A 27,710-nucleotide genomic window follows, 5' to 3' on the forward strand; every position below is an offset into this window, starting at 1 on the left:
TTCAGAACTGAACACAGTACCGAAACCTGCTCCTAGTTCTAACAACATATGTCAGACAATATCTATGTAAGGGGAATCAGGTTCTATTACTTCAGTTTGACATTTTGGTGGCGTTTGATGCAGTGGATCACATAATGCTACTTGAATGACTGAATCGGATAGGAATAACAGGACCTGTCTTTAAGTGGTTCAAGAATTCCTTTCAAATCAAAGCTATTGTGTGAAACAAAACAAACAGCTTTTCAACTATTGGTTCCAGAAATGTAGTGTTCCCCAAGGATCCCCGCTTTCTCCTATTTTGTTTAACTTCTTTATGCCTTCCTGCAGCTCAATACACCTGGGATTAGGTGAGCTACTCTTATCATATGCTGACGATATCATGATCCTCTCCTACTGCTGACACCTTCACATCAAGATCTAATCCAATCTTTAACAACTGGGATGAATGCTATTCAGACTTGGGTTTTGGCAAATAAACTAAAACTGAATGCGCAAAAGACTAAGATCCCATGGTTCTGTAATCAAGAAGTTGAGGTTCCAACTTCAATAACACTATCCAATGATAGAATCTTCAAAGCTGAATCAGAAGCTAGAGTACTTGGGGTCTTTCTCAACTCCTCCCTCACATTTTCCTCCCATATTAGCCAATTATGGAAGAACACAATGTTTAAAATGAGACAACTACGTTTAGTTAGGTCGTTATTTGATCAAAAAGCCTTTGCGCTGTTGATCCACATGCTGGTCCTACCGCATCTGGACTACTGTAATGTCTTAATTTTGGTATTAAGACCCAATATCAGAAAAAAGTACAGATCATAGAGAACACAGCGGCGAGATTAATTTTTAATCTGAATAGATGTACTAGCATTTCGTCATATCTTGTTAAACTACAATGGCTACCCATAGCTGAAATAATCAAGTTTAAAGCCGCCTGTCTAGTTTTTCAAATTCTACAAGGTGTCGATTAATATCTCATCTGAAAGAACAATTGATCTTAACCCCATTGTTCTATAAGGGAATCCGATTTAAGAAGATCTTTAGCTCACTCTTCCCTGTATTAGGAATCTCTTCCTGGAACTCACTCCCTCTTGCCATTAGATCAGAGATTAACTACCTCAGCTTCCAGAAGAGGTTAAAAGGCTTTTCTCTTTCCAAAGGCTGCTACACAACAACTCTACTTCTTTATGTCCCTTAACTGTTTACAGGACTATCATATGAAACACCTTTACTACTCTCACACTCTCTTGTGTTATAAAAGATTGTATTCAACCAATGCTCTACCTATAATATTGTATCCAACCGATGTCCCAGTTATGTTGTGAACCGAATTGAACCCTGGTCAGGAGATATTAGCAGTATAAACGACATGAATTGAATTTTTTATTGTCACCTGCTTAGTACGTTGGATAGCACAGGCTATAAATATTTTTAATAAATAAACTTATTCGGTGCAATTTTGTTGATTGTTCATTAAATATTAATGTTTCTCCATACTGTTATGATATGCCATTTGTCCCCTTGTTTTGCAGTGCTATTTAATATGTATATTCTGGCACTATATCATGTTATTCCTATCGTTACGACTCAATTAGTCTGTCTCCAGGTCTACCTCACTGATTGCATTTGGTCGTTTTACTATTGTTGTGCTGTTAAGAAAACTGTAAGCTTTGTACCAAGCTGTTGCTGTACACTGCCTAGTGTGAATCTCTTTCTAAATAAATTCCAATTAATAAATATTAAAAATGGAATAAATACTAATAAATAAATGTAAAAAAAAATCTTACCCTTATTTTTTTCTTTATCTCTTTTAATTTCTGCTTGTAATCCTGCCTTTTATTCTGAATTGCCTTCCATTTTGCTAAACGAGAGGGAAGGAGGCGATCAATGATAATGTTTTCATCGACTTCCAGAAGCAGCACAATGTCAGGGTACAGTCCCTGCTCAGTGACGTACTGAACCTCTTCTGCTGTGCTTGGAAATCCATCAAGTATAAACCCTGTGGAGCTAGCAAAAAAGGCCGAACATGATTTCATTACTTACATTCCAGACTTTTTGTGTTTTTCTCTGAAATCATGAAAATTGGTAGAACAAACCAAAGACCTTTTGATAAGTTAAAGTTGTACCAGGTAAGGTTCTTGTCACTTCAATGTACCTGTTGATACTCTGAGGCTCATGCTTGCATGTGGATATTATGGACAACATACACAGGCCAGTTATTCCAAACCATGTATCTGTATAGTGGCATGTGCAATATGGACAAATCCCCCTATTTGCCAGTTTTCTGTTGCATTATCCGGATAATGCAGCTGAAAATTCTTACAGACCACTATCTGGGTAATACTGGACCAGAGCAAGGACAGAGCGTGGGTGTTCCCAACTATACAGAAAGCAAAAAGACTCTCCTGACTTACACCACAAAGCCATAAAGATAGTGGCTGAATATTGCTGACGTCTATAGAATCAGCTGTGGTCATCATATGTAGTGTGGCTCACTATCCAGACAGTGGCACTGAATACACAGAAGGGATTTAAACATTGCTGCTACTGGTTAAAAAACAAAAGACCCAGACTCCAGAACTATCCAGAGCGTGACACTGAATACACAGAAGGGATTTAAACACTGCCAATAGCATTTCAAAACAAAAGACCCTGACCCCAGCATATGAATATTTTACTCATCTATCTATCTATAAAGCAGACGCGTGTCTTTATTTGTCCATGTCTGAACTCCTATGGCCACCTAACCCGGCATACAGACTCTACCCACCGTTGTCGAGATTATTATGTAGTTTGAAGCGATTCAGTTCACGTCATGACATAGAAAATTAAAATGACTTTTTCTACCTCTCTTGACTGCTCATTTTTCTAATCATGGTGGCCCCAGTCTCAGGGCCGTGCCAAGGGTCTGTGGCGCCCCCCTGCAGAAGATCAGTTGGCGCCCCCAGCGCCCCCTGCAGACGAACAGTTGGCACGCGCACGCCCCCTCCCCCCCCCGTGAAAATGATTGCTGCCCTCCCATCCACGCTCTCCCCTGCCCTCCCGCTCCCATGTCCCAACTGCCCGCCCTCTTCTCCCCCCCAAGATCCCTTTTAAATTTACCTCCGTCTGGCAGCGAAGGCGCAGCGTCAGTGAAGGAGGCGGCGCTCCTGGCGTCTCTACTAGTCTTCCCTTCGCTCGATGTCCCGCCTTCTTCTGATGTCATTTCCTTGACGTCAGAAGAAGGCGGAACACTGAGCGAAGGGAAGACTAGTAGAGATGTCGGGAGCGCCGCCTCCTTCACTGACGCTGCGCCTTCGCTGCCGGACGGAGGTAAATTTAAAAGGGATCTTGTTGAGGGGGGGAGAAGAGGGCGGGCAGTTGGGACATGGGAGCGGGAGGGCGAGGTAAGCATGGTGCGGCGGGGCGCCCCCGAGAGGACGGCGCCCTCCTGCCGTGCTTACCTCGCTTACCGTGTTGGCACGGCTTCGCCCAGTATCCTCCTTCAAGCTCCTCTTGCTATTTCTCTGAGACTGGGAGGATACCAAATAGCAGGAAGAGCTCAGCAGCCCCAACATATCACCCCAGAGCAACAAGAGAAGCTCGGTGGCTCCAACATATCACCTCTCAACAGGAGCTTATAAGCCTTGGGCCACCAAGCGCGTTCTTGCTGTTTCTCTGACACTGGGAAGCTTCTACCAGTAAGGAAGGGCTCAGCAGACCCAACATATTACCTTCCAACCTCAGAGAAACAGCAAGAAGGGCTTGGCAGCCCCAATATATCACCTCTCAACCCCAGAGCAACAACAAGAGGTGCTCAACAGCTCCATTCATTGTTGGTTTAATCATGACTTGATAATGAGTGTGACTGTTGAGCAGACTGGATGGACCATTCAGGTCTTTATCTGCCGTCATTTACTGTGTATTATATTACCTCTCAGTGGGAGCTTATAGGTTGGGGCCAATTCCCTCTTGTTGTTCCTCTGAGAGTAGGGGAATCCCCCCTAGAGACACAGGAAGAAGGACTAAGTAGCCCTAGGATTTCAACTCCCACCCTCAAAGAAACAAGAGGAGCTTGGCAGCTCCATTTAGCTTTGATGACTCCTGCCTTCCCCAAACATACTCCCTTCTCTCTGACCTAATATGCCTTCTCTTGTTTCCCAATCTTCATTCACTCCACGCCCTTACTTTGTTCTCACTCCCCTCCTGTCCCTTTCTACAAATGCATACCTATTCCCTTCCCTTTTTCCATCCTGCTCCTTCCTCTCGCTACCCCAAGCTCTCCCCTCGGTACCTCACCCCTTCCTCTCTCCATCGCGTTTCTCTTGCTATACCCACTCATCCCAACCCCACAGTAAAGCTTTTTTTTTGTTGTTCTTTATCCAGCTGAGAGGTTGCAGTTCTGGACTGAGGAACTGGAGCAAGGCTGCAGCCACAATGCAATGGGGTCTCCTGATCTGATTGCATGGCTAGGGGCTCAGAGGTGGTTAGGGGAAGGTGCTGCTTTCTGTTGGTGTGGGTCAGTATGGAGCAGAGCTCTGGAAGCAGCAGGCAAAGCTGCAGAAATGATAAAATGGAGCTTCCTGACCCAACATGCATGGCCCTGGGTTTCAGATAAGAGAAAGGTGTTGCTTTTTGGCAGTGGAGGGTCAGTATCAGATTGCTGCGTAGAAGCTACAGAGGCATGCTGCACATTGCACCAATAGAGCTCTTCTGCACATGCCCTGCGTAGCTTCTGTGCATTCTCTAAATTCAAGTGCTGCTGCTGAAAGACCATGCAAAATGGGAAGGGAGCAAGAGGGATCCATTTTCTTCCAGCCACATACCCCTGAGGATGTCTTGCTACAGAGAGCTCCTCTGTATGTGAACTATGTGGCTTCTGTGCCTTCTCCAAGTTGAACTGTCACCACTAAAGAATGCACAAAAGAGGGAGGGAGCAAGAAGGATGAGTTTTCTTTGTCAGTTGCCAGTGGGTGCAGGGGCGTAGCCAGACAGCAGATTTTGGGTGGGCCTAGGCAAGAAGTAGGTGGGCACCAAGTGTTCTCCCCCTCCCCCCAAAAAATATCTAAGCTGGTGGGAAAATATTTCTCTCCACCTTGGCAGTCTGCAGCAGGCATGCGCTGAAAACTGAGCATTCACAGGTGCCAGTAACGTGGAGCACACCATATTCATTACCATCAGGGGGAAGTCTTCAGCCGGTAGAGCTTGGAATCCCCATCAGCTACTGCTAAACATGTGTTACTGTTGGGTGGGCCTGAGCCCTAAGTGGGTGGGCCCCGGACCACCCAGGCCCACCTGTGGCTACGCCACTGAGTGGGTGTCTCTTTTACCTATTGGAATACACATACTGTAGACCAGCATTTCACAATCGCCAGTCTGCAAAGTTTTTAGCTAATTTTAGCAGTAGCTAGTATGGATCCCAAGCCCTATCAGAGGAAGACCTCTCCCCTATGGCGCCGAAAATGCTGTTCTCCACCTTGCCACTGTGCAGCAGCTCCCTGTGCTGCCAACACTGGCCCCCACACACGCTCAGTTTTCAGTGTATGCATAAAAACTACGAATGTGCTGGTATTGGCGGCTCATGGAACTGCTGCAGACTGCTGGAGAGCAGCATTTTTGGCACCATTGGGGAGAGGTCTTCAGCTGGATGAGATTAGGATCCCCCCAGCTCAGGTAGAGAGGAGATGAATAGCAGAGGGGGGGGGGCCCAGTCCACAAAGTTTCTCAACCAATTTGCTAGCCTGCGAGTAGGGAAACACTGCTGTAGACCAGTGCTTATCAATTTTTTGTGGCCACGACCCCATGAGAGTGGCCAAATGAAATTATGTGACCCTCATCCCCCATAGATGCAGAATAATGATGATGATGAACCTATGGAGAGCCTACTCAGGTCATGACCCCATTTGGGCTCCCAACCCACAGTTTGGGAACCTTTGCTATAGACAGTCAGAAGAATTCCCAAAGATAAGCTTTGCAGATGCAATAGCCTTTAATTTCACTCCCTGGAGTAGCCTAGTGGTTAGTTCAGTGGACTTTGAGCCTGGGGAACTGGGTTCAACTCCCACTGTAGGTGACTCTGAGTAAGTCACTTAACCCTCCATTGCCCCAGGTACAAATAAGTACCAGTATAAACTATGTAAATCACTTTGAATGTAGTTGCAAAAAACACAGAAAGGCAGTATATCAAGTCCCATTCCCTCTCAGGGCAAAATTCAGTTCAACTTCAAAGACTGCTGTAGACATTAGATACTTCCCATTTCTTATTTACTTCTAGAGTCTCTTTTCTCTCATAATGGAAAAAAGATTGGTGTAGGTAGGCACACGTAGGGCCCAAGAGACAGGCAGAGCTGGAGGATGAGGCAATGATGCAGGGAGGAGGGTTTTAGATTTGTAAGGAACTAGGCAACATTCTGGGGAAGGGGGAGACTGGGCGTCTAAATGGCTGATGACTTTTAATGTGAGCAAGTGCAAAGTAATGCATGTGGGAAACAGGAACCCAAATTATAGCTACGTCATGCAAGGTTCCACGTTAGGAGTCACCGACCAAGAAAGGGATCTAGGTGTCGTCGTTGATGATACGTTGAAACCTTCTGCTCAGTGTGCTGCTGCGGCTAAGAAAGCAAATAGAATGTTAGGTATTATTAGGAAAGGAATGGAAAACAAAAATGAGGATGTTATAATGCCTTTGTATCGCTCCATGGTATGACTGCACCTCGAATATTGTGTTCAATTCTACTACTACTACTATTTAGCATTTCTATAGCGCTACAAGGCATACGCAGCGCTGCACAAACATAGAAGAAAGACAGTCCCTGCTCAAAGAGCTTACAATCTAATAGACAAAAAATAAATAAAGTAAGCAAATCAAATCAATTAATGTGAACGGGAAGGAAGAGAGGAGGGTAGGTGGAGGCGAGTGGTTACGAGTCAAAAGCAAAGTTAAAGAGGTGGGCTTTCAGTCTAGATTTAAAGGTGGCCAAGGATGGGGCAAGACGTGGTTACCGCATCTCAAAAAAGATATAGTGGAATCTGAAAAGGTGCAGAGAAGGGCGACGAAAATGATAAAGGGGATGGGACAACTTCCCTATGAGGAAAGGCTAAAGCAGCTAGGGCTCTTCAGCTTAGAAAAAAAGATGGCTGAGGGAAGATATGATAGAGGTCTATAAAATAATGAGTGGAGTGGAACGGGTAGATGTGAATTGCCTGTTTACTCTTTCCAAAAATACTAGGACAAGGGGGCACGCAATGAAGCTACAAAGTAGTAAATTTAAAACAAATCAGAGAAAATATTTCTTCACTCAATGTGTAATTAAACTCTGGAATTCATTGCCAGAGAATGTAGTAAAAGCAGTTAGCTTAGTGGGGTTTTAAAATGTTTTGGACGGCTTCCTAAAAGAAAAGTCTATAGACCATTATTAAAATGGACTTGGGAAAAATCCACTGCTTATTTCTAGAATATCAAATTAGTCTTATATGAATTGTATTATTGCAGGTCTGGTGCTATGACCTCCTCTTGACAAAGCATTCTTGCGAAACAGGCACCTGTCGGGGAAAGAGGACACGCCGGCTGACACAGATAAGTAAAGCGCAGCCATCGATGTTGTTAAGACCGCTCCAGAGTGTGATTACAATAGAAGTCACTAGATAGCAGGGAGGAGGAAGGCAATGATTATAAATATACACAAAAGCTAAGACTCACTGCATGGTGAAGTGAAATCAGCTGTGTAAGTTTATGAGACTCCTCCTCCATTAGCAGTGGCTATTTGATCACGTATCACAGCAGTGGGCATTACTCTAAACAGAAGCTCTACTTCCGACCAATTTGATATTGTTAATAGTATAAGTAGAGATCAGCCACTTTGTTTGACGGTATTTCTAGAATAAGCAGCATAGCAAAATTCGCCCTTTCCTCTCTGAACAGACCACCCGCACCCTCGTCCACTCGCTCGTTACCTCTCGTCTTGACTATTGCAACCTTCTCCTCGCTGGCCTCCCGCTTAGCCACCTATCCCCCCTTCAATCTGTCCAAAATTCCGCCGCACGTCTTATCTACCGCGTGAACCGATACTCTCATATCACCCCCCTCCTCAAGTCGCTTCACTGGCTCCCAATCCACTACCGTATACAGTTCAAGCTTCTTCTATTGACCTTCAAGTGCACTCAATCTGCTGCCCCCCATTACCTCTCTACCCTCCTCTCCCCGTATGTTCCCACCCGTAACCTCCGCTCTCAGGACAAATCACTCCTATCTGTACCCTTCTCCACCACCGCTAACTCCAGACTCCGCCCCTTCTGCCTCGCAGCACCTTATGCCTGGAACAGACTTCCTGAGCCCATACGCCATGCGCCCTCCCTGCCCATCTTCAAGTCCTTACTCAAGGCCCATCTCTTCTCCCTTGCTTTTGGCGCCTAACCACCTTCCCCATTCCTGTTACCTACACTGACTACGTAGTCTGTTACCATTAGATTGTAAGCTCTCTTGAGCAGGGACTGTCCCCCCCGTGTTTAAACTTGTACAGCGCTGCGTAACCCTGGCAGCGCTATAGAAATGCTAAGTAGTAGTAGTAGTAAAATGTATTGTACTGCTTTGGGATCTTGCCAGGTACATGTGACCTAGATTGGTCACTGTTAGAAACAGGATACTGGGCTTGATGGACCTTCTGTCTGTCCCAGAAAGTCAATACTTATGTACTTATGTTATATGTAAATTAGTTTCATTGGCCATTTCAGGCTTTGGCAATTAAAGGCCTAATGAGATTAATGATTTTGACTCATTGTTTTGACACAGCAAATAGGTCACTCAGGTCCTTTAAGGAACTTTGAAAGGCAAGACTCCTTAAACTTTCTTCTTGAATATATAACACTTCACAAGACCAGAACACTGCACCAGTGATTTCACAGTAAGAATACTGAAAGGTAATTTTAAAACAATACAGGAACGTAAGACCTTTGAAATAAGAATGATTGAATATTTTGACACCCAACAAACAGGACTTAATAAGGATCTGGGTTTTCTAACTCATTATAAAACATAAAACTGTATTTCTCTGTTTATTACCCTCCTCTCACCTACCAACACCCACTCTGTTAGAATATCAATGAAATGCTTTGATGTCCCCATGCATACCCCCACCCTCCCACTCTGTCAGACTGTCAAAGTAATGCTTTGATGTTTCTCTCATATATACTATCTGCTACCACATTTGCTTATTTCCGATCTGAGGAAGAAGGGCAACTTTCGAAAGCTAATCAAGAAATGTATTAAGTTATCCTATATAATAAAACTCACCCTCAATGTTCTGAGGACACTGACGTCACTGTCAGGTCCTCCGGGCACTTCCTTCCGGTTCGAAGCCTTCGTGGTGGTGAAGCCACCGAAAACACTGTGTTGGGGCCCCGCCCTTGCGTCAAACGTGATGATGTAGAGGGCGGAGCAATGACAGCAGATTGAAAGTGGCGTGCAAGGTCAGCAACAATGGCGGACGAACGCCGATGGAGTGAGTACGGAGGGGGGGGGGGAGGTCCGGAAGGAAACCGTGCTAGCGCCCGTTTCATTGCCGCAAGAAACGGGCATGTTTTACTAGTGTCCAATAAAAAAGGTATCATCTTATTTTCTTTTCCATGTTTTATTTTGTTTGATTTCTAACCATCTTGAATATAAGAATAGCTATACTGGGTCAGACCAATGGTCCATCTATCTAGCCCAGTATCCTGTTTTGAACAGTGGCCAATCCAGGTCAGAAGTACCTGGCAGAAACCCAAATACATTGTAACATAGTAACATAGTATATGATGGCAGAAAAAAACCTGTACGGTCCATCCAGTTTGCCCAACAAGATAAACACTACATATGCTATGATGTGATACTTCACATGTATACCTGATCTTGATTTGTCCTTGCCAATTTCAGGGCACAGACTGTAGAAGTCTGCCCGGCACTGACCTTTTTCTAAACTTCTGAAGTTGTCAACGCCCCTGAAGAGCTCCACTGCAGCCCATTCAAATCTATTCAGCCATGATCAGGGCACAGACCGTAGAAGTCTTGCCCAAAACTGACTTTGCTTCCCAATTAGTGGTGTTGCTACCTAATCTCTGCTAAGCTTCTTTGGTATTTAGATTGCAAGCTCTTTTAAGCATGGACTGTCTCTTTGTATCAGATGTTCAGCGCTGCATGCGTCTGGTAGCGCTATACAAATGCTAATAATAATAATAATCCATTCCTTCCAAACAGGATTCCTTTGTGTTTATCCCACGCATTTCTGAATTTTGTTACCGTTTGCATCTCTACCACCTCCCGTGGAAGGGCATTCCAGGTACCTACCACCTTCCCAGTGAAAAAATGCTTCCTGACAATATTCCTGAGGCAGCCCCCTTTCAACCTCAATTCATGTCCTCTAGTTCTACCACCCTTCCATCTCTGGAAAATGTTTGTTTGTGGATTTATAGCTTTCAAATATTTGAACATCTGAATCATATCATCCCGATTTCTCCTTTCCTCAAGGGTATACATGTTCACGTCAGCAAGTCTCTCCTTGTACATCTTGCTACGCAAATCCCATACCATGTTTGTCGCTTTTCTCCGAACTGTTTGAAGTCTTTCTACATCCTCAGCAAGATACAGCCTCCAAAACTGAACATAATACTCCAAGTGGGGCCTCACCAATGACTTGTATAGAGGCATCAACACCTCCTTTCTTCAGCTGTTATACCCCTCTCTATGCAGACTTGTCACATAGTTTCATCACCTTAAGATCCATGGACACCATTACCCCCCAGGACACCCTCTCCTGATCCGAGTTTACAATCTCTCTCCTCCTATCTGTTTTGGATTTCTGCACCCCAAGTACATCATTCTGCACATCTTTACATTAAATTTTAACTGCCAAACCCTTGACCGTTCTTCAAATGTTTGGAGATTCCTTCTCATGGTTTCTACTCACTCCAGGGTATTCACTCTATTGGCTAGCTTGGTGTCATCCACAAAAAGGCAAACTTTTCCTTCTAACCCTTCAGCAATGTCTCTCACAAATATACTAAACAGAATCGGCCCCAGCTCCGACCCCTGAGGCACTCCATTACTTACTTTCCTTTCTTCCGAGTGGATTCCATTTACCACCACCCTCTGTCGCCTGGTCTGTCAACCAGTTTCCAATCCAGTTCACCACTTTGGGACCTAAGTTCAGTCGGTCAAAAACGCACGATGCTGGCCTGGTAGGTTTTGTGCATCGGGCCCTGAATTAGGCCTTACTGTGCCTTCTAGAGGCTATCTGTTAATGCTGTAACCGGTGGCAGAAAGTTCAAGTTTTAAAACTATGGAGAAAAGGGTTTTACACAATGGAAAAAAAAGCTATGGTAAACTCTAGAATAGTCCCTTAAATGCTACCTTATGAAACTGTAACAGAAAATTCAAATGCTTAACAAAGAAAACCCTATTCCTTAAACTGCCTTTACTAAATAAGTAGACTAACTTAAAAATAAAGACACTGAGATTACCTTTTTAACTCTAAATCTACCTTTCCCAAAGTTTAAAAGCAATTTCCCAGCAAATAACATCAATGAAGCTCTGTCCTGCTCTGGAAGTCCTCACAGACACGGTTCTTTCAAGTTCAACAATTTCTCTCACCTTTTAGTCCATAAATTTTCTCCCAATTCATTCAACAATATTTACTACACAGTTCTTGAATGAATCCTTCATACAGTGCTTAAAGGATGACTGTCTCAAATAGAGTGCTTTGTAACCTAGCCTAATAGATTATCCCGTACCAGGGGCGTAGCCAGACCTCGCCAGGAGCGGGGGCCACAGCCCTAGGTGGGGGGCACTGTTTAGCCCCCCCCTGCCACCCCCCCCCAGCCGCCGCCGCCGCCACATTGCACCCCCTCCCGCCGACCCCCTTTGAACCCTCCCTCCCGACTATCCCCTTGAACCCCCCTCCCGCCACCAACTCTCCCCCACCGTCGCTGCCCGCCCCGCTGCTTCAGGTACCTTGTTGTTTGCTTGCCCCGCCAGCCGAAGAGAATCTAGTTCTTCAGCGCTAGAGTAGCGCCTTCATTCAATGAAGTTCCTGGCATGACCAGCTGTTTCTGATGCTGTACGTCACGTAAGGCGTCAGAAACAGCTGATCACGTCAGGAACTTCATTGAATGAAGGCGCTACTCCGGCGCTGAAGAACTACATTCTCTTCGGCTGGCAGGGTCAGCAAACAGCAAGGTACTTGAAGTGGCAGGGCGGGCGGCAATGGCAGGGGAGGGTTGGTGACGGGAGGGGGGTTCAAGGGGATCGTCAGGAGGGGGCCAGGGCAAAATCTACGGGGGCCCAGGCCCCACTTAGCTACGCCACTGTCCCGTACCCCACTGTTTTTGCACTAAACATGAAAATAGCTCACCAAAAGTATCATTCTTTCAGGAAAGTGTTTGGGTTTAACTCTTTGGATATAGGTGATTCCAAAACTGTCTCTACCTCCATGGGTTCTGCTTCCCAGGCTCTATCAGCATACTGCTCCTCAGCTTCTCTCAGTGGAAATGACCTCCCCCCCCACCTTTCAGTTTGCTCTGGAAAGCTTATATGGCGCCTCATTCAAACTAGCCCTATGTACTAAAGTGCAAAGTGAGTTTGCATGATAAATTATGCAAAATGCTTGCAAATGCAGGCATTTTGCACTACTTTTTATGCAAAGTGCACTTTTCCAAAATTACTTTGGAAAAGTACAATTCAGAGTAGTAAACGTTCATGGAAAGCACACTTCACACAAACCTTTTGTGTGCATTAATGAGCTGCTACAATGCAAAATCATTCAAAGCAGCTTATTAATAGGGAAAAAAATGTGAAAACAAGTATGCAAAACCGGCTTCAAGGCACCTGTTTTTGTTGGAAAAGTAACTACAGCTCAAGAGCTGTAGTTACTTCCCAAGTTGTAAATAAAAATAAACGCAGCTCCTTTCACATGGTGGCACTGAAGAATTAAGGGCTAGATTCTATATAACCCGCCCCAAAAAAATCAGCAACAAAAAAATACACCTAGACGTATTCTATAAATTGTGCCTAAATTTAGGTGTGGTTTATAGAATATGCCCAATACCTATTTTCAGCGACTATATTTAGCCAAAATTACACATGGAACAGGCATATTTATAATAGTGCATGTAAATTCTAGGAATGCCATGACCTGCCCATTCCATGTCGATGAACACGCCCCCTTTTTGGATCCACATCTTAGAATTTACACACATCACATTATAGAATACGGTTAAGCATCTGTTCGTGTAAATTCTAATTATTACCAATTAGTGTCAGTAATTTCTTAAGTTCAATTTTCGTCACTGATTGGCTTCTTAAGCTAATTAAGTTGCGTGCACAACTCAGGTTGCACTATATAGAATCTGGGGGTAAAGGGCCCTTCTGTTCAAATCAGAGGTCTCCCCCAAGCCTCTTCTCCCAGGGAAGGGACGGACGGGGGGACCTAAATAACCTGGTGAACCAGAATGGACCTGATTCCCCTTAGCTCCAAGGCAGGATTACATTTTTAAAATCTTTCCTCCTACATCCCTGCCCCTTTCTAAACCTCATCCCTTCCCAAAGAAAAGTGCCGGTGTGCAGCCCCCTCCCCCCCGGCTCACTTCTCACCTGCCTTCTTCGAAATGGAATGCGAAAATTGCATGCACAATTTAGCTTATGATGTAAATAAGCCAAGAGCTCATTTGCATCTCCTAGCTAAGTTTTGCAGAAACAGGAACTACCCCGCAAACATTTCTGTGGGTTAGTACATATCCCCCAAGTAAGCGTGTGGCACTTCAAGCAGTGATAGGCTGTACATGGAAAGTACCGGATGGGTTCATTTTTCCACCAAGGTGCAACAATATTTTCCAGTATTTCAGGAGACAATGGCTCTTGTTCTAGGAGATATGTTTTAATTGCTTCTTCATCTTCTGTAAGCACCACTTCTTCTTTCTACACAAACCAAAGAAAATCAAAATGAAGTTTGTGTGTTTCTCTCTAAATCTATCTAAACTTATATATTAACTACTGCATGCATTTGACATGGCTTCCTGAACTATGTGGAGGTTAATTTCATAACAGGTTGCCTAGTTTGACAGGGTGAGTGGGCGCTATTTTGCCTTTATTACAAGATGAAGCCACAAACATTTACAGCAGCTCAGGAAGGGATGTAAATGTTTGCACGTATGTATGTACTTTGCAAGCTCTGCCCCAGAAAACCCCTCACTAGAATTGTTTAGAAGTACGTGTGATCTTGCCACTGTGCATACTGGTATGCAGGGAGTAATTTTATAACAGGACACCTAAGTTCATATGGCAGGATGACCCCTAATTTAGTCTATTCTATAAAGATACATGGAGGGGTATAATTGAACGCGAACGCCCATCTCCATGGGCACCTATATCCATGGGTGCCTATTTCCGTGAACGGGACAACACGCATTTTCGAAAAAAGATGGGCGCCCATCTTTTTTCCGATAATACGGGTTGTGCGGGGCAAATGCCTAGGAGTCGGCTGTTTTTCAGCTGGGCGCTATCGGTTTTCAGCGATAATGAAAACCGAAGGTGCCCATCTCAAAAACGAACAAATCCAAGGCATTGGGTCATGGGAGGGGCCAGGATTCGTAGTGCACTGGTCCCCCCCACATGCCAGGACACCAACTGGGCACCCTAGGGGGCACTTTTACAAATTAACAAAAAACAGTAAAAGAGCTCCCAGGTGCATAGCACCCTTCCCTTGTGTGCTGAGCCCCCCCAAATCCCCCCAAAACCCACTGCCCACAAGTCTACACCATTATCATAGCCCTAAGGGGTGAAGGGGGGCACCTACATATGGGTACAGTGGGTTTTGGGGTTTTTTGGAGGGCTCAGCATTAACCAGCACAAGTGTAACAGGTAGGGGGGGATGGTCCTGGGTCTGCCTGGTTGAAGTCCACTGCACCCACTAACAACTGCTCCAGGGACCTGCATACTGCTGTGATGGAGCTGGGTATGACATTTGAGGCTGGCATACAGGCTGGGAAAAAAGTTGTTAAAGTTCGTTTTTTTTTGGTGGCCACTGGGGGAGTCAGGGGAGGTCATCCCCGATTCCCTCTGGTGGTCATCTGGTCATTTAGGGCACTTTTTGGGGACTTGTTCGTGAAAAAAAAGGGTACAAAAAAGTGACCTAAATTCTCGCTAAAAATGGCTATTTTTTTCCATTATCTGTGAAAGCCGCCCATTTCTGTTTGGCCGATAACCACACCTCAGTCCCGCCTTCACCAATCCTCCGACACGCCTCTGTCAACTTTGGCCGTTTCCGCGACGGAGTGCAGTTGAAGATGGCCAAAATCGGCTTTCGATTATACCGATTTGGCCGCCCATGGGAGAAAGACGCCCATCTCCCGATTTGGGTCAAAATATGGGCGTCTTTATCTTTCGAAAATAAGCTGGATAGGCACAGGCAAAAATAGCATCCAGAAGATGTGTGCTGGCATTTATGCTTGTGAGAGAGCAGCCACCAATGTTAGCATGTGAAATATGGACAACTGAAGGACTAGGGAAGGGATGTAGGCCAAACCAATGAAACTGGTCTCCAGAGGTTGACGGTAGTAAAGTTTGTATTTACTGAGAAACCAGATAATACAGACTTGACACAGTCCGTGTTTCAGCAAAATATCGCTTGCCTCAGGAGTCATCTGTGGTAACAACAGATCTTAAGATCAAAACAATGACACATTTAAAATAGTGCTAGACAGTAATGTCACATGAACTGTGTGGAAAAAAAGAAAACTACTGCGTCATCCCTTTTAAAAGTACATCCGTCAGATGTGAACTCAACATGGCCTAAAAATGAGGCAGGCAATATTTTGCCAAAACACAGACCATGTCGAGTCTGTATTATCTGGTTTCTTAATAAATACAATCTTTACTGCAATCAATCTCTGGAGACCAGTTTCTTTGGTTTGGCCTACATCCCTTCCCTACTCCTTCAGTTGTCCAGACTTTTCGTAGGGAATCACTCCTTGCTTTGTTTGGTATTAGCAGGTGAAATATGCCCATTCTCTGCCCAAACTTCTCCCTTGAGCATGTCTACTCTGCAAAGTGCCTGCCTACTTGAATCCTATGTACTTTTAGTCATGCCTGAATATTATGAGATTTTTTACACACCAATTAGCTCTTTTGAGCAGGGACTGTCTTTCTTCTTCATGTTCAATTGTAAAGCGCTGCGTACGACTGGTAGCGCTATAAAAGAGATTTATAGTTTATAGTAGTTTTTCAGCATGAAGGTAAAGTTACTCACCTGTAGCAGGTGTTCTCACATATTCTCGCATATATTTATTTATTTATTACATTTGTACCCCGCGCTTTTCCACTCAAAGCAGGTTCAATGCGGCTTACATAGTAATTGGGATTACAAAGTATTGGTGGAGAGAAATAAGTAGAGTATTATCGGAGTAATAAAAGAAATAGGAATGTAGGAATGCAGGGATGAGGGGAGTCGGAGAAGTATGAGCAAGGGTAAGTGAGCAATTGGAGGGTAGATGAGGCGGAGGGGTGTGGGCAAGAGTGAAGGGAGTAGGAGAGTTGTAAGGGTAGGTGAGCATTGGGGGAGGGGTCAATGAGGCGAACAGGAGATAAGCAGGGGAAAATGAGGCGGGAGATGTAGTCTAGGTCGTTGTCATTGTCTCCTGGATATGTGATGAATAGATGGGTTTGTGGGAATTAATCTGGATCGTTTGGGTAGGCTTGCCTGAACAGATGGGTTTTTAGTGATTTCCGAAAGGGCAGATGGTCACTGAGTGATCGGATTGGTCTGGGGAGGGCATTCCAGAGTTGGCTGCCTAAGAAGGAGAAGTTGGATCCATAATAGGTTTTGTACTTGAGTCCTTTGCAATTGGGGTAATGACATCTCCCAATGGGGCCTGGCATGGATGATACCCAGTGTTCTAGAAAAAAATCGATGCTTTTGTCAGCTCTGTCTCTTTATGGCACATGTGCAGGTATCTTCCACCCAACTCACTTATGCGGGATCAGCAGTTGACTTCAAAATGCTTAAAAATGTCAACTCTTGAAACTCTTAGGGGAGGTGGGAGAGTATGTGAGAATATATGTCCTCCTGTTTCTTTTCTACCTACTATCTCTCTCTTCTCACTCTAATTTATATATTAATTATGTAAACTGCACTGGAGGCTTCGCCATAGGGTGATATATGAAAATACTAATAAACTTGAACTTGTTTATTGTGGACTTAAAATTGTTCTCTCTGTACTGGTAAATAGGTTGAGTTTGTGCAAAGGCGGCAATCTGTCCAAAATGTTTGCAAGGCTATTTTAGCACTGGCCTACAGTCAACAGAAAAATATCCCTGCCTTATTTGTTAGTATAGATGTAGCCAAGGCCTTTGACCAAGTGAATTGGACTTTTTTAACATCACACTTTATTTTCATGTGAGAATCCAGGGCTGGTTTTATGATGCTATACAAACTCTTTATACTCACCCACGGGCATCTCTGTTAATAAATAGAATCCATACTGACTCCTTCCCAATACAGTGGACACGCAACAGAGTTGTCCCCCTTCCCCTCTTGTTTCATCTTACCTTAGAGCCCTTATTATGTACATTGCAGATGAAGAGGTTGTACAGGGACTTCAAGTGGGCTCACACACTATCAAAACCCTGGCATTTGCTTATGATTTATTATTAATACTGACCAGTCCTCAGCGCTACGTATCAATGGTGCTTGAACTTATAGAGGAGTATGAGCTCCTCTCAGGGTTCTCCCTTAATTTGAGTAAGTCTGTGGCCTTGCGTTCTACTCCTACTATCTGAGAATTGTGGGATGGTTACTTCCCCCTTAAGTGGGCTGCTGGCTTTAAGTATGTGGGAGTCCTCATTCCTGTCAATCTAGATTGTACATGTGGCGAAACTGGAGACTTTCATGCTTTATGATTTGTAATGCTGCCCTATGACACTTTTCTTCCCTTTAGTGCATTTCCTTTGATTGGTCAGCAGGTGGTGTTTGAATTCTATGTTATAGCTGTAGCAGAGGTCTGTTTTCTTTTTTTAGCTTACTTTCCCCAAAGGAACAGAGGAAAAGCCCCAAGGGGAAAAGCAACCTGCAGTGCCTTTGGCCAAACACCCATAGTGCTAATGCTCTGTGCCCTGATTGGCCCTGAAGCTCAAAACCTAGCCCAGAGTGTGCTGGAACTCCCCAGTCTGAGTTGGGAGTGTGGAGAGAGTAGACCTCTGAACTGAGGCCCTGTTCAATTCCAGTGAGCAGTTTCTTTTCCTGATCTTCCCAGGTGGTACTTAGGTAGTAAAAACGTGTTTAGTTAGCTTTAATTCTGAGTCCTTGCTATTTTATCTGTTTCTGTTTGTTACCACTTTTACTGTTCACTGTCCTACTTTTTGATAATAAACCTATTAGGTTGTTAGCTCTGTTGTCCTGGACTAAGAATCCTGGCAGTTTGTCTTCTTGGTCTTTGAGTGGTTTTCTACGAACTGTGTGACCCCCTAAGATTGTGACCCCAATTTCTCTAAAAATCACCAAGGAAATAACTTGTGGGTGGGAGACTCACCCAGAGGCAAGCTGGACCAAGCAGGCGGGTAGAGGGTATGCCAGTGTACAAGCATGTGAGCCTGGGCAGTGCTGAGTAGAATCCTCCAGGTGGCCACAAGGTTAACCTCAGGTGGGTGCTACGGGTATCGCTCAGGTGTAAAGTAACAGTACACGTTAAATGTAAATCCACTGTTGCATTCTACAGAGGTTCGCCTATTGATGGGGCAAATTCATATATATAACAAGTTAACTGTACAGAGATGGCTGTATGGTTTTCAAATGTTGCCTTTGTACCTTAGAACTTATGATGAAAAACTTATGACAAGAAAAGTGAGCTCAGCTCTCTATGATTTGTATTTTATCTCCTAAGGATAAAGGGGGTTTAGGCCTCTTGAATCTTAGATAACCGACTACACATTAATGACTGGTTTTGCGCTACTTTCATGCTTCCATGTACCTCCATGGAGTTAGCGCTTATTGGTCTTGAACATTTTAGTGTGTATCTTCATGCTGTAGTACAATGGTCTCCCTCCACAGTTACTGGATTCATGTTATATAGGCCCCTGCACTTGGTGTGGAAATGAGTTAGTAAATTTCACAGATTTGAGGATAAGTGGACTGCATTATTGTCTACCCAAGAGAATGGAACTTTTCTTCCAGGCATTGACTCACCCTCCTTTCAACAGTGGGAACATCATGATATCTGAAACTTGTTTCAAGTATTGACGGATGAGGGGCAACTAAAGTCCTTTGCTACACTACGAGAGGAATATCTTTTGATGATCCGGGACTTTTATACATGCAGTTTTGCCATTATATGGCAGCTATACCATCTACTTGCCTCTCCATGAAAGTGTATGAGCAACTTTCTACTGCATATGCCCTCACTTCACAATGCAAAGTTCCTTTACATTTTCAACATAGACATTTGCAGGACAAACACCCCAGAAGGATTATGCCAAACTGTTAAAGGCCTGGTCAGTTGATCTTGGGGTGCCCCTGGAGGAGGAGTGGCTCATGCTTGGACTTAAGAGTCTGCTCACTCAAAATGAGAACAATTCCTTTTGAGAGATGCAGTACACGCTCATCATGCACCCACATGTGTCTCCCAAGAAGACGTATTTGTTGCGGTTTCAGCCCACTGCGGATTGCCCTAAATGTAGGTTTTCAGATGCGACTCTAGGACACATGTTTTGAGCTTGCCCAGAAATTGTAACCAAAACATCCTTGGTCATGTAGTGCCCATCCACTGTTGTTTATAGAGCAGATTCCACCCTCCCTGTCAGCTCTCTGAGAACTTACTGCAGCTTCTGCTGAACTGAAATACAACTGCGTCACAGAGAATCTTTAGGATTTTAGGCCTAGCTCTTAACTCTAAGCCTGAGCTCTTGGCCTGTATTTTACTGAAAGCCAGTGGTAGCATTTTTCTACAGAACCTAAAGCACTTCTGCTACTGTACAACTGCCCATCCCATCCCTTGGAAAAATACCTTATCAGCCGTGATGGGAAAATTAAGATCAATTACCTCCCGAAAAACACCACCGCCAAGATTCAACCTTTGGACCAAGGTGTCATTTCAACATTCAAGATGCATTATCGCAGAAATTTAATAAAACTGATCATTGATGAGGAAAAAAACGTAACTGAATGTCTGAAAAAACTAACCCTCACCAGTGTTTTCAATCTCGCAGGAAGGGCACGGGATGTAATAACATCATTTACAATTGAAAAGTGCTGGGAGACAGGGTTACAAGAAGCGTTTGCACCAGAAACAGGGGAACCAGAAGGCAAGTCAGACTCCGAAAAGAAGATGGAAGCTCTGTGTCAAGAACTGCTTGAGCAGTGTGGTATTGAGGATACTATGGAATGGATTAATATCGATGACGAGTACCCTATATATGATCCTCTAAATGACCAGACAATTGCAGCGAATGCTTTAAGTTATCATGCACATATTGAAAATCAGTCTCAGGACAGCAGTGATGAAGATCACTCTCCATCTCCAACACCAAACATTACATTGGCTTTAGTGGCAATGGATACTGTTCTTCAATGGCTGCCATCTGATGAAGTGGACATGATTCATAGTCTTCATTTGAAATCGATTATTGAAATTGCAAAATGGAAGAAATGAGAAACATTAAAACAATCAACTCTGAACTTATTTACTAAAGCAGGATGTTAATTTTAGCCTGTGTTTTCTGTGTTGTGACCACATTCACTTTTCATGTATGGATATGATTAATAAAGTCCATTTGATTGGGAGAACATGGCGCCAACATTGGAATCTATTTCGTCTGCGATTCGGTCTTTAACATCCATAGTTACTCAAGGTGCTCAGGAGACTACACAAATAGTGAGTAAATTGGATTCGCTAACTATCACGTTCGAGGCATTGAAACAGGAAACTTCTTCAAATAAAACGCAGGTTCAACAAGATATCTCACTGCTGACTAATAAAACGGATTTATTGATTAAGGATAAAACAATCATTCATCGTAAAATTGAGAATATCGAAAATTACAATAGGCGTTTGAACCTCCGTATTTTAAATTTCCCCCGCTCCTCTGAAATTAATGCTCTTGAGTTGTTTAAAAAATACCTTGTTGAAAATTTATCTATTTCTTCAGACTTAATACCGCCAATCAACAAAATATATTATCTACCAGTTCCTAAAAGGAGAATAGAGGGGAATGAAGGATTGCAGGACCTATCGGCCTTCTTGGAAAATTCTAATGATGGGATTTTTGAGAGGCAAACTCTCCTTGTTTCAATGGTCTTTGAACAAGATTTGAACATGATCAAAAAATTGTACTTTAGAAATTTGGCTAAACCATTTTATGGTGAAACTCTTCGGATATATCCAGATGTAGTGAAGACTACCCAGGAAAGACGGCATTCTTTCTTGGCAATGAGAGACGAAGTCAAGGCATTAGGTGCTAATTTTATACTGGCATATCCTTGTAAATGAGTACGTTAACAGGTGGTTCCTTGAACAAATTCTGTAATCTCTCCTCAGAATAACTGAGTACGTATATTTAATGTCAGATTAAATATCTGGAAAATAAATATCAATTCTTAGATCCTGAACACTTGAGAAATTTCATAGATTTGAAGAAAGTGAACAAATAGATCCTCTGTTAGTTTAAGAACATGTTATTCACAATATACATGTTTTGTGGGTGAATCCAGGCCTTATTTCTTAAAAAAAAAAAAAAAAAACTTATTCTTTTGATTTACTCCTAATGTATCTCGGCCCCTCCACTACAATTATTGTGGTCTAAGAAAGAAGTTGAATTATGTTGGCAGAATAATGTACTGAAAAATGTTTTCTCTTTCTGTTTTTCTTAACAAGATGTAATGCTTGTGATATGATTTAAAATCAATAAATATAATAATAAAAAAAAAAAAAGTCCATTTGATTTTTCAATGAAACATGCAAGTTTTTACTGAACTGGAGTGCGGGTGCCGGTGACCCAACATAATGCAGACCTCACTTATAATGCGGTGTAAAACTTTGGACCCCGTCTTCTGCATTATATCGGGTCTATGGTGTACTAAGTGTCAGGATCCCTAAATAACACACCAAAGGGTTGTTATCTGTGTACGTCCCACACATTTTCTGTAACTGTTCAGTGTTTTTGTTGAACCAGCTATTTGGAGATGTTTTCATTTGTCTTTGTTTTTTGATGAGTCACTCAATAAAAATTGCTTTAAACACCTATACAGTTCTCTTGATGATCCCAATTGGGGAAAGATCCTGATAATGCTCTTTAATACATGCTGGAGCTCAGGCCTACACACTTGTTATGTTATGCTCTGTCTTGGGGATTGTGTATGTTCTGTGTGGAAGGGAGGTGGGAGAGTTGGGGGTGGGTGGACTCCTTGTTTGTTGATAGCTTGTTGTGTTGAATTTAGCATTTTGTATACAAAGTATTCTACAGTAATCTTAATAAAAAGATGTTGATCCCCCCCCATATATACAGTCCTAAAACAATGGTCTCCAGTGCAGTGGCGTAGCAAGGTGGGGGGGGGGGGGCGGGAGGAGCAGTCCGCCCTGGGTGTCAGCTCGGGGGGGGGGGGGGGGGGGTGCTCCCTGCCAGCTCCTCCCCCCCTCGGCGCATCGACACCCCCCCCCCGACCCAGTGCCCACCCTCTTCCATCCAACCAGCTCCCTACCTTTAAAAAAATATTGAATCCGAAGCGAGGCGCAGCGCCTCGTGCCTTCTCTCGCTCTGTCTGTCCCGCCCTGGCGGAAATAGGAAGTTGCGTCAGCGGAGGGCGGGAGAAACAGAGCGAGGGAAGGCCCGATGAGACAGTGCACATTTCTTTTACGTGCAGGCGCGAGGCGCTGCGCCTCGCTTCGGATTCCGATATTATTTTAAAGGTAGGGAGCTGGTTGGACGGAAGAGGGTGGGCACTGGGTCGGGGGGGTGTCGATGTGCCGAGGGGGGGGGGTATGTCATCGTGCTACACCCGGGGTGGGGGGTGCAACGGCGAACCGCCCCACCCCGGGTGGCAGCCCCCCTCGCTACGCCACTGCTCCAGTGAGCCCTTTTGCTTTGGCTCTTGTTGTTTCCCTGAAAGAGCTATTACCTTTGTTTCCTCCACAAAATCACCCAGAAGTGTGGAAGCATCTCCTGAGCTCCGCAGTGCAGCCATCATGGCAGCTTCATCTACCTCAGGAACATTGTCTTCTTCATTTTCTGGCCTGAATACTTTTTGGAACTTGAACATCATTATTTCCTCCAGGCGCAACTGGAACTGGATGTGGAAAATTCCTAGTTTCTTGGCTAGCCATCGTCCAACTGTAGTTTTTCCTGCTCCTAGACAACCCAGTATGAACACCCTTAATGGAGGAGCCTGTGAAGAGAATAATAACATCAGAACCCAAAGAGTTAGGCTACACCACCCAAAAATTATCATTCATAATTTTAGAACATGATTTTGGGGTCCTTTTACAAAGCTGAAGTACAAATTGGCCTTAGTGTGCACACCAGGCGATGCAATATCCTCTTACACTGAGGATGTGTCTCCAAGAGCTTCTGCCCAGGAGGGAAGGGTTAGGACAGCTGTTGTAGTTGGTGATTTGATCATTAGGATCACCTGGCCACTTGCCTACCTGGTGCGAAGGTGGCAGACCTAACTCGTCACACCTAGATAGGATTTTAGATAGTGCTGAGGAGCCAGCTATCTTGGTACAAGTGGGTGCCAATGATATAGGAAAATGTGGAAGGGAGATTTGGAAGCCAAATTTAGGCTCTTAGGTAGACAACATAATCACAGGGACCTTTTGTTTGGAGAGGAACATCACGATTCCACGGACAATTTAAAACATTTGTTACTAAATATGTTCATAAAATAAGGTTGATTAAAGCTGTGAAGAAACATGTACATGTATTAAATGCTCATTCTTGCTTACAAGATTTGAAAATTATGTTTTCATATAAGAGAAATAATAACTTAAGTGATATATTGTGTGGTTCTCAGGTTTGGAACCGGGAGAATAGTAGGAGGGTTAGGCAAGGTCAACACTGGGGATGTGGTTCATGCTCTGTGTGTTCTGTAATGTTAAATGTTTCATAAGTACATAAGTAATGCCATACTGGGAAAAGACCACGGGTCCATCGAGCCCAGCATCCTGTCCACGACAGGGGCCAATCCAGGCCAAGGGCATCTGGCAAGCTTCCCAAACGTACAAACATTCTATACATGTTATTCCTGGAATTGTGGATGTTTCCCAAGTCCATTTAGTAGCGGTTTATGGACTTGTCCTTTAGGAAACCGTCCAATCCCTTTTTAAACTCTGCTAAGCTAACCGCCTTCACCACCTTCTCTGGCAACGAATTCCAGAGTTTAATTATACGTTGGGTGAAGAAACATTTTCTCCGATTTGTTTTAAATTTACTACACTGTAGTTTCATCGCATGCCCCTTAGTCCTAGTATTTTTGGAAAGCGTGAACAGACGCTTCACATCCACCTGTTCCACTCCACTCATTATTTTATATACCTCTATCATGTCTCCCCTCAGCCGTCTCTTCTCCAAGCTGAAAAGCCCTAGCCTCCTTAATCTTTCTTCATAGGGAAGTCGTCCCATCCCCGCTATCATTTTAGTCGCCCTTCGTTGCACCTTTTCCAATTCTACTATATCTTTCTTGAGATGCGGCGACCAGAATTGAACACAATACTCAAGGTGCGGTCGCACCATGGAGCGATACAACGGCATTATAACATCCTCACACCTGTTTTCCATACCTTTCCTAATAATACCCAACATTCTATTTGCTTTCCTAGTCGCAGCAGCACACTGAGCAGAAGGTTTCAGCGTATTATCGACGACGACACCCAGATCCCTTTCTTGGTCCGTAACTCCTAACGTGGAACCTTGCATGACGTAGCTATAATTCAGGTTCTTTTTTCCCACATGCATCACCTTGCACTTACTCACATTAAACGTCATCTGCCATTTAGCCGCCCAGTCTCCCAGTCTCGTAAGGTCCTCTTGTAATTTTTCACAATCCTGTCGCGATTTAACGACTTTGAATAACTTTGTGTCATCAGCAAATTTAATTATCTCGCTAGTTACTCCCATCTCTAAATCATTTATAAATATATTAAAAAGCAGAGGTCCTAGCACAGACCCCTGAGGAACCCCACTAACTACCCTTCTCCATTGTGAATACTGCCCATTTAACCCTACTCTCTGTTTCCTATCCTTCAACCAGTTTTTAATCCACAATAGGACATTTCCTCCTATCCCATGACCCTTCAATTTCCTCTGTAGCCTTTCATGAGGTACCTTGTCAAACGCCTTTTGAAAATCCAGATACACAATATCAACCGGCTCCCTTTTATCCACATGTTTGTTTACTCCTTCAAAGAATTGAAGTAAATTGGTCAGGCAAGATTTCCCCACACAATTCACACCAACAGAAAGAACACTTAGTTTGCTCTTATCACATGTAATTCTTGCAATGTGATTTATTTCATTACTAGTAACGAAGGCCCGTTTCAAATCGCAATGAAACGGGCGCTAGCAAGGCTCCCCTCCGTCCCTTCGTGTCTCTGTGTGTCCCTCCCGAGTTCCAGAACCCCTCTGTCGCAACAGTACACCCCCTTCACGGCCCTCCCACCGAGTTTTAGACTCCCCGCTCCATCGGATTAGAACCCCCTCCCTTGGCGTTACTGCCGGGGCCCCTCCCCCATGGCGCGACCCTGTGGAGACCACCTTTACCTGCAGAAAACCTGGCCCGAAGCCTCTGCATATGTGTACTGACGGAGGTGAAGTTATTTTCAGGGCTGCGGGGCGTTCCTTGTTGAAGGAGCATCTGTTGACATGTCTGTGCATGCGTCTGATGTCAGACGCATGCACAGAGACGTCAGATACTCCTTCATCAAGGCACGCCCCGCAGCCCTGAAAAGAACTTCACCGCCGTCAGCACAGGGACGCAGAGGCTTTGGGCCAGGTTGGTCTCAAGAGGGTCGCGCGAGGCGGGGGGGTGGGCGGCAGGCAGTAACGTGAAGGGAGGGGGTTCGATTCGGAGGGAGGGGGAGTGTGTAAGTGCTTGTTAGGGGCGTGACAGGCTTGAAGTAAGAGGGATGGAGGGAGTGACGTGTGTGGGTGGGGGCTGGCGTGTTGATGGCCGTCTGTGTTGTACCCTCAATGTCATGACGTTTGACGCGAGGGCGGGGAACACAGAAATGGTGAGTTTCATGGCTTCACCACCATGAACTAACGAACCCTTGAGGGAGTGTGCAGATGGCTTCAGCAGGTTTTGTCTTCAAAACGTTGAGGTAGCGTTTTATGTACAGATGGGGTGTGGCTGAGGGCGGGTCTATGAGTGAGGGTGACTGGTCCTCCTGATAGCCTAGCCTACGAAGACTACAGGAGTTCAGTGCTTCAGTGCCTTGGAGTGAGCTTCAGAACGTTCGGGGTGGGATTTATTTATATAGATTTGTCCTTGTCAAATGTATTATGCGGGTCAAACATCTGGACAGCTAAAGACATGTCTTACTGAACATAGACATTGTATTCAATCTAAGAAGTTAATGGAACCTTTAGTATCTCATTTTGTGGAGAAACATCATGTTTTGTCTGATATACAATGCGCGGTGCTGGAACAACTGAGGGTCACTGAATGTAGGGGAGATATCAGGTGCCTATACAGCAGCATGAGCAACGGTGAATTTTCTCCCTTCAGTTAGTGATCCCTCGTGGAATTAATACAGCTCTAGAATGGAAAGGATTTTTGTGAATTCAAATTTGAATGATGTCAGCACGTTGTTTTCTGACGTATGGCGCTGGATTTTAAATCTTGGCGTTTGTGTGTTTCCAGCAGCCATTTTGCAAGTGCTGGTGGAAGATGAAGGTGTCTTGTGGGTTGCAGTTAATCAAGATAATTTTGTCTACGTTCCAGTCTTAAACTTGGTTCCATGAAGTTTACCCCCTGAAGCAGCTTATTTAGTGAAACAGGAAGCCCCTGTTGAGATAGTACGGTGGAACTTTAAGTACTGTTTAATGACATAGACTAGCTTTCACAGAGTAGACAATTTCTTCTTCATATTTGTATTCTGTATCAGTTATTTAACTGCTGAAGAAAAGTTTATTTTTTTAGATTAATCTGGAGGTTTTTTTAATGACCAATTATTATTGTGAGTCGCCTATATATTGAAAGCGTTTGCCTTATGAATTAGGTGTGTCTCCTTTTATCTACTGAGGTCTTTTTTCTCCACAATTTTTGATTTTAAGCAATTCCTCTGATATAGATGATTTAGTAGAATATAATTTTTGAAATTTTTGATTTAAATTATTCCAATATTGACTGGATAAATGTTAGATCAGGGAGCACTGGGGAGGTAAAATTCCTACACGCAACAAATGACTGCATCTTGGAGGAACTGGTCCAAGAACTCACAACAGAGAGAGATATTTTAGATCTAGTCCTTAACAGAATGCAGGGCATAGTATGAGGTAAAGATGTTGGATCTGCTGGGAAACAGTGATCAAAACATGATCAAATTTGAGTTGATATCTGCAGTGAAATCACTAAGGAAATCTACTAGCATTTAATTTTCAAAAGGGCAACAACAACAAAATAAGAAAAATGGTTAAAAAGAAGCTAAAAGGATCAGCTGCAAGGTCAGGACTTTAAATCAGTTGAGGATGTTGCTTAAAAATACCATCTTGGAAGCCCAGACCA

The 27,710-nt window shown here is 44.0% G+C and overlaps 1 protein-coding gene across 1 annotated transcript in view; it reads right to left on the bottom strand.

Moving 5' to 3' along the window:
• The window catches only part of AK9 (adenylate kinase 9), a 327,370-nt gene that overhangs the window by 92,394 nt on the left and 207,266 nt on the right, over positions 1 to 27,710 (bottom strand). The window contains exons 23-25 of the mRNA XM_030199196.1: positions 23,106 to 23,372; positions 13,797 to 13,921; positions 1,785 to 2,004 (exon numbers count right to left, since the gene is read on the bottom strand). Coding sequence (XP_030055056.1) covers positions 1,785 to 2,004; positions 13,797 to 13,921; positions 23,106 to 23,372 — 612 coding nt within the window. The remainder of the gene's footprint in view (positions 1 to 1,784; positions 2,005 to 13,796; positions 13,922 to 23,105; positions 23,373 to 27,710) is intronic.

This window comes from Microcaecilia unicolor, chromosome 3 (genome assembly GCF_901765095.1).
Source record: "Microcaecilia unicolor chromosome 3, aMicUni1.1, whole genome shotgun sequence".
NCBI lineage: Eukaryota > Metazoa > Chordata > Amphibia > Gymnophiona > Siphonopidae > Microcaecilia > Microcaecilia unicolor.